Source organism: Sander vitreus, chromosome 19, assembly GCF_031162955.1.
Source record: "Sander vitreus isolate 19-12246 chromosome 19, sanVit1, whole genome shotgun sequence".
In the NCBI taxonomy this organism is placed as follows: Eukaryota; Metazoa; Chordata; class Actinopteri; order Perciformes; family Percidae; genus Sander; species Sander vitreus.
The window spans coordinates 5,582,346-5,589,845 of record NC_135873.1 but is presented as its reverse complement, the minus strand read 5'-3'; the positions used below and the strand labels follow the sequence as shown (position 1 = coordinate 5,589,845).

Below are 7,500 nucleotides of genomic sequence, written 5' to 3'. Positions count from 1 at the left end.
AAGCTATGCTTGCGTGCGTTTGTGTAGGTCTATCTGGAGGGGACTTGAGTCCGTGACAGACGAGCTCACAAACTCAGCTCAGTTTGGCATCCATAATTTACAAGCCGCAGCCAGGCTGTGTTGAACTCCGCGACACGCAGGTTCCTGCAGAGCATCAGGAGGATCCTGCAGGCGGCATACGCGCTGTTCTGAGAACCCCAATGTGACCGAGCGACAATTAGAGCAGTCATGAATACTGCCCGAGTCATCGGATCAGTTTTAAAGCGCGCCGGTGCAAAGTGCAGGCAATAACAATTAGATACGATATCTTGCTGCATCCACCCTTATCACAGGACAGCAGATAGGCCTACTGTAACATGTCAAACAGCCTCATTTACGTTTTACTCTCTGTATTAGTTGTTCTTCTAAATGGCAATTTTTTTAGTATGTGTTAATTGAGACCATATGTGATCCCGTTTGTCTTCATGCTAATGCAAATAGAACGCAATTTGAGATGCGAAGAGCTTATCACGCTTCGAAGCAATTGTGCGTCAGATAATAATTTGCCCAGCTGATCCGATTATGTTATAGCCAATAACACAGGTCCAGTCAATGTGAGAAGGATTTTTAGTGTCAGATCAGTCTCATCAGATGCACACACTTTATGATTTAGTGAATTAACACCCCTGTTTCCGCCCCCCTCTTCACTCTCTCTCTTCAGTTTTAATAGGCCGTGGCGTCACTAAGGCAGGTCTGTGCGCACTGGAAACCCGAAATTCAATTGGTGGAACCAGGAGGGGAGCCCCGGCCTTTTCTACTGCAGGAGGAGCAGTTTGAAAGAAACCGTGAGAGAGCCGCCGCTGCCAAGACAGCAGCAGGAGCAGCAGCAGCCGCCTGCGCAGTTTAGAAAACGGCACAGCCTCCTCTGCTGCACGGCATGAGGGACTTCATCAAAACTGCGCACTGACTCTGCAGGATGCAACGCTGCAGCTGCGTAGTTTGTTAGACACAGATAGAAGCAAGCCAGTTCCGGACGTGTGCAGGAATTTGACAGAGGAATTAGGCCTAACCGGTCGCTGGCCACAGCTGCGACATTTGGTTTCCCCACTGAGAGTTTATCACTCCTCCCATCCGGAGAACCCTGCGCTGTGGCCTTGTAGCGGACATGGGAAATGTAAACAGTAGTCGGGCTGGATTTTAAACTACGCACACTTTTTTACGTCCTCCTCTCGCCTCCTCCTCCTCCTCCTCCTTCTCCTCCCGGTGAGTCCGAGATGGAGACGAAGAGGGTCGAGCCGGAGCAGCAGGGAGAGGCAGAGCCGCCCATGCACAGCGTCCACGGAACCAACCGGATCAGACCGTCCTCCTACCGGGCCCTGCGCAGCGCCGTGTCCAGCCTGGCCCGTCTAGATGACTTCAGCTGCGAGAAGATCGGCGCGGGGTTCTTCTCTGAGGTGTTCAAGGTAAAACAAAGTGTGTGTGTGTGATCAGTGATGTTTCATGATTCACTTTCTCTGAGAACTTAAGTTGTCTTTAGGATAAGCTCAAGATTTAATGTTCACATCCTCCAGGTTCCGATGGTTACACAAAATCAAAGTTCATAATAATAATCATCAATATTTAAGATGATTATACAGCAGCGCTGAGTGAGTTGTTGACTGTTAACTCACTTGATCCCTCATCATCTATGAAAGAAGTGGTATCTATGGCAACCAGTGCATCCTAAACCAAAAACCAAGGGAAAAAAAGATGCATGATGCTGAATAATTGCAGGAGGAAGTTGTTGGAAGTTATTTCTTTTTTTCTTTTTTTTTGAAGGATGGTGTCATGGTGAAAATGTACACCTCACTGTCCCATCTAATGGTGCTCTTCTCTTCACACGTGTTTGCAGTGATCCACATGTTGTGTAAGGTGGACACAGTGTGTTTTGGTGTGCAAGTGGATACTGTCAGGACAGGTAGATCGGCACGTGTAGGTAACCCTATGCTCCCTATCTTTGTTCAGACCAGCCACCTTACCCCCTTTGTCACGCTGCTGTTAACTTGCATAGAGGCTAATTCTGAGGATCGCATCATTAATGATGGCTCTGAGTTGCCTCATACAGATTAGTGTGATGGTGTGAGAGATACCACAATACAAAGGTAGTGTGTAGTTGGTAGAGCTTGATTTGTGGTAATCAGTCATGTACTGTCTGTAGTCAGAGAAACAGGTGTTCAGCCTGAAGGACCTTAATCTTCACTAACAATAATACCTGTAAATCAAACAAACTAAAGAGGTGTAACTGCATATGATAATACGGTTGTTAATGAGAGATTATTAGGAGTATCTTCATACCCATGTGGGAGCAGAGGCAGAGCCAAGACTCACTGGAGCAGGAGCGATGTGTATTCTTTCCAACCCTTTTCCTGCTTCCTCTTTCCAGGTCTTTTTTTTTTTTTTTTATCTTTGTCTGTAACTGAATGTGTGATGTGGGTATAAGGGCACATGCCATTGCTGTCAGGTGATAATCTTGTATCTACTAAAAATAAATCTGTTTTCAGTGGGATTTTGAAGGATTTTTTTTTACAGTGGAGAAAGCTGGAAGATAAGGAAAAGTGTAAATTATTAGGATACAAATTTCCCCTGTAGCAAAATTGTTTTTCTGCTATTTTGTACACCATGTATTTGGAATTTTTTACATAAACACCCAAAATCACATTTGATGTGTGTGCATGTAATGCTGTGATTTAATAGTTTTCTTTTTTTTCTTTTGGCTTTGTGTTAAGGCTGCAGTTAATGATTTTTTTACATTTATAATCTGTTGAATACTATAGTATAGTTTGGTAAAATGTCATGGCTTGTTTTGTCCAGTTAGAAATCCACAAATATCCAATTTACTACCATATTAAAAAAAGAAAAGCAGGAAGTTTTCACACTTTAGAGTCTGTAACCAGTAATTAGTCCATCAAACTTGATGCAGATTCATTTTCTGTTGACCAGCTAATAGCTTAATTAACTAATTGTTTCAGCTCCACTTTGCATATGCGTGACCCGAAGATCTGATATGCAGTGGTATCTGGTAATCCCACGTGGGATAGGCCAAACATTTGGCAATAAATAAACAAAATAAACATTTATGATAACCATCAACCATCGTCATTACTATATTTAAGCCTTGTAGCACTGAGACATTGACATTTGATAATTTTAAAGTCAAAACTCTGAACTGAATGTGCTCTCTGAACTATCCAGTCACAGCCAAGTCGACCCTCATCTCATTAAATAAGACTTTTTTTTCTGTTGTGACTTCACTCTTAGTGTGTTGTCATTTGAAGCCACTCCCTTAGCTTTGCCCTTTGAATGGCCAATGAGCATGCAAATGTCACCGTGTTTATTGCAGGCCTGTCAAGTTGGCACTTAGATTTTGATCGGCTTGCCTTTTTGATAGCGACATATAAATGCAAAATTGTTACCGCAGCTATCAGTCACATTTAAAATGTTTGCTGACTAAATGATTGTTCCTGTATCCTGGTTTGGTTCAGAGGAAAAGGCCCACCTGTTGTGTAGAAATACGCGCTCTGTTTTGTTTATTAAATTTAGCAGTCACTTAAACACATATGGAGCATTTTATTCAGGCTTTGAAATGGATGTCCGGCGCTTTGCTTGCACTTTGCTTCCGTGTGTGTGTGTGTGTGTGTGTGTGTGTGTGTGTGTGTGTGTGTGTGTGTGCGCGCTTTTGTTGAGCTTCAGTCCTCAGTGCAGATCAATGGAGGCTCGCAGCAGGCAGACAGGCAACCATTCACCTCTCCAGTGTTCATTTGTGCAAACTGAAAAAAGGAAAGGCAAAAAAAGGGAGAAAGTAAAGGAGCACATGTGTCGACAAATCCTTCAGGTGCTGTTTTTCATCTTCCTTTAAGTGTGTGTATGTGTGTGTGTATGTGTGTGTGTGTGTGTGTGTCTCTTTTTCCCGCCTCAACCTGAATGCTCGATGACAAAACAAAGACATTGCACCATTGGTCAATGGTTCTTTTAACTACAAGAACGATTTATTTATTCTGTCGGTTTCTCAGGGCTGCAGGTTTTTATTTTTTTATCAAACAAGTTGGATTGATTTCCAATTGGATGACTGCGTTCTGATAATAGATTGGTATATTTACTAATCTAGAGAACTGCTGTCTAAGAAAAAGTAAACACAGGAACAAGCTTCAGATTTGGTTCTCATTTGGACCTTCTCCATAATTTACATGAGACATGGAAATCTCACAACATTTTCAAAAGCTTCCACAGCGTCCCACTTTGGAAAGTGACTTTAGTGCTTATTCTTTTTGTAAAAGTCTTGTATGTTTGGATCCATATTGGCCTTCCAGCAGCAATCAGATAGCTTGTAGTTAGTGTTGGGAAGCGTATCTATGTCCCCAGCTCAATATCCTCTTAATATGACACATTAAGGAGAGCGTTCAATGGGTTTTTATGTTCTCAGCAAATTACCCACCTACAGCTTATAACTTACTGACGTTATACTCCTTGAAACCTATGCCCTGAAATTTGCAGGCAAGAGAGTTTTCTTGACTTTAGACATTTATATCTCCACAGTGGCTGAATGGATTTTCACCACTCAAACTGCATTAAAACGTCTATCTCCCTTTGTTCTTTTGCAATTTGAACTGTGAAGATAGCCCAATCTTTTACGAAGACCCTGGGATCAAAGGGATGACCTCTAGTGTTGCTAATTGCTCATGTTTAACCACCCCGGCATGCTTTATGTTAAGGGTTTCAAAGAAATAGTTCAACATTTTGGGAAAAATGTCATAATTTTCTTGCCAGGAGTTAGATAAGAAGATTGATACCACTTATATGCCTACACTGCCGATTAGCTTTGAGCTAACTCTGGTACAATAGCCTACATCAAAGTAACATTTTTATGTTTAATATTGTCCATGGTCCATTAAAAATAAATAAATGTAGATTTACTGTCCTGTTTCCTAAATGCAGCTTAAACTTAGCTTTTTCTATGCATTTGAGCCTTTTGTCCATACACAAACTGCTTTTTATTTCACTGAAAACGTATCTTTTGGAAAACTTCTGCCTGTGTGAAGATATTTAGAAACTTAATTTAGTGTTAACATGTAGACAGAGTTCTGGGCTTGCGGTTACGGTTATCCTTCCAATATATTGAGGAATAGAGATGTCAGAATGCGCTGTGGCTCCAGAAAACCCGATTTACACATGAATGTAGGGTTGATTTTAGACATTGACCTTGAATGGTTAGGGTCAGGATAGCCCATGGGTTTCCGGTACAGATCAGGTAGTGACATGCGCTACGGAGCGATTGATGCGCCATTGCAGCCAGGTAGCCTTCCGCTTTTTTTCAGGCCTCTGATTGGCCAACATAGGGTTATATTGGCGTCTGTTGCAGGTCTTTACGTGCTTCAATGGTGTTTTTGTTTTTGCATTTTTATTTGGAAAGAGATTTTTTTTTTAGGCATTTTTTCGGCCTTTATTTGTGACAGGACAGTTAAGACATGAAAGGGGAGAGAGAGGGGGAATGACATGCAGCAAAGGGCCGCAGGTAGGAACCGGACCAGACCAGGTGAACTTGTGTGTGTGTGTCACATGAGATATGATAATAAGCTGAAGGAGAGTAATTAGATAAAGAGGGGAGAGTGTGTGGCAGCTGCCTGTGACAGACTTATAATGGGAAGAAATGGGTTGTCAAAAACTGCTGTGTGTGTACGTACAGTATGTGTGTGTGTGTGTATATCCAGTTTTCATTTTGGACAAATGTTCAGTATTGTCATATATTTACTTGCGGTTAAATCATATATTACAAACCTTGCAGTTAAAGTTATCCCCTTACAAACGTTTGATATATTTAAACTGTAATTTAAGTTTTTGTTTACATGTGTGAAGAGTTTTTGTCTATAATACACAACATAAAACCCTCATAGTATTGTATTTTGCATACTTTACCATATCATCATTAAAGCTGCAGCTAATGATTTATTTAATTATCAATCAACCTGACGATTATTTGATTAATCGTTTAGTGTAAAACATATTCCATTTATAGTTTTAGACGACTGAGAATTCAAATTTATGTCTATTTAGGTAATTATTACAATTGTCACAGATTTTTTTATTTATTTTTTTTGTCAATCAACAAATTGATTTCTCTTAATCATTCTAGCTCTTACTGGCATGTGCATATGCATCAATATCAGTAAAATTGTGTCATTTATATTATAGATTTCTGCCATTTAATCCATCTCCATAAACAATTTCCGTCTTTGGTACCAAAATAATTTGTGCATTAGTTGGTCAAAAGAAAATTGTAAAAATGGATAAAATATGTAATTTATTAAGCATAAAAAGTGAAACATTAACTGGATCTGCTGCTTTTCTCTGTTTTTATATTTATGTAACCTGAATATCTTTGGGTTTGTTTGATAGTGGACAGTGGAGAGCTGACGGTCCTCTCGAAAGAGCATTGTGCATGATAGAAAGAGATGATGATTGTGGGACTCTCCCATCAGGACGTGTTGGGATATGATCAGTTCTTTAAATCCTGGGTGCCGGAACAAAATGTCGAAATGTCTGCTCTGTGAATGACAACAAAGGAGTTACATGCACACACAAACCACAACCCATCATCAGCTGTCATCTGTGTGCTTGTGATCAGTGTCAGTGTCTGGGATTAGGAGGCTCTGTGTGTGTCCATGTTGCTATTGAATGTTGGTGTTGGTATGGGAGAGCAGGTGCAGACTTGAACATCAGCGGCTTATTGTAGCACTTTTCTCTCATTATTCCTCTCCTCCCTCGCTCCAGTCAGGGCCTGCTCTGCTACCACTTGCTGCACAAGTATTTAGCTTTGTTTACATTCTGCACAGCCGCACAAACACGAAAGCGCTGAGCATGGGATGTGACTGTCTTCACTTGAACCACCATGTTTATTGCTTAAAATATTTCAGATGAACTAGGGATTCAAATAGAGAAGTGCTGGGCAATACTTGCACAATTATCTGTTTTCATATCCCTCCTCCTCTCCATTATGGTTACCGTTGTTTTTATAAATTAACCTCAAAAGACTGTGTGTGTTTACATCAACACACAATGAGCGTTTCCTCCCATCCACATGTTGGCAATGCGGTAGCTAAAGTTTAAGGAAAACCACTCCCCAGTGAGAAGGTAAACACATGGCTTAGTGTTTGCATGTGTATGTCAAGTCAGTATCACAGAAATAGCTAAATGTTTTTTGTGTGCAGCAGAGCTCAGTTGTTTTTTTGTCACCTATGTGTCATGTTTTTTTTAAAGAGTTGGTTTACTGAAATTGCAAAAAAAATTCTAGTTTTGTCAAGCCATACAGAGTGACACTGACTGTCACTCTGTATTTCTTTTGCCATTGTTTTTACATACATGTCTGAAATCTCTGCCTCCTCCCTGATTCGGGGTGAATGGAATTAAATTGGTCTTTTTTCTAGAGGACCATCTCTTCCCAGAAAATGTGTCCCTGCTTCTACCAAAGACATCTAAGATTCTGAGAAA

The 7,500-nt window shown here is 40.8% G+C and overlaps 1 protein-coding gene across 4 annotated transcripts in view; it reads left to right on the top strand.

Moving 5' to 3' along the window:
• tesk1b (testis associated actin remodelling kinase 1b) overlaps positions 1–7,500 on the top strand; it is a 26,305-nt gene that overhangs the window by 345 nt on the left and 18,460 nt on the right. For all 4 annotated transcript variants that reach the window (XM_078276050.1, XM_078276051.1, XM_078276052.1 and 1 more), the window contains exon 2: positions 701–1,442. In XM_078276050.1, coding sequence (XP_078132176.1) covers positions 1,254–1,442 — 189 coding nt within the window. In that variant the 5' untranslated portion in view covers positions 701–1,253. The remainder of the gene's footprint in view (positions 1–700; positions 1,443–7,500) is intronic.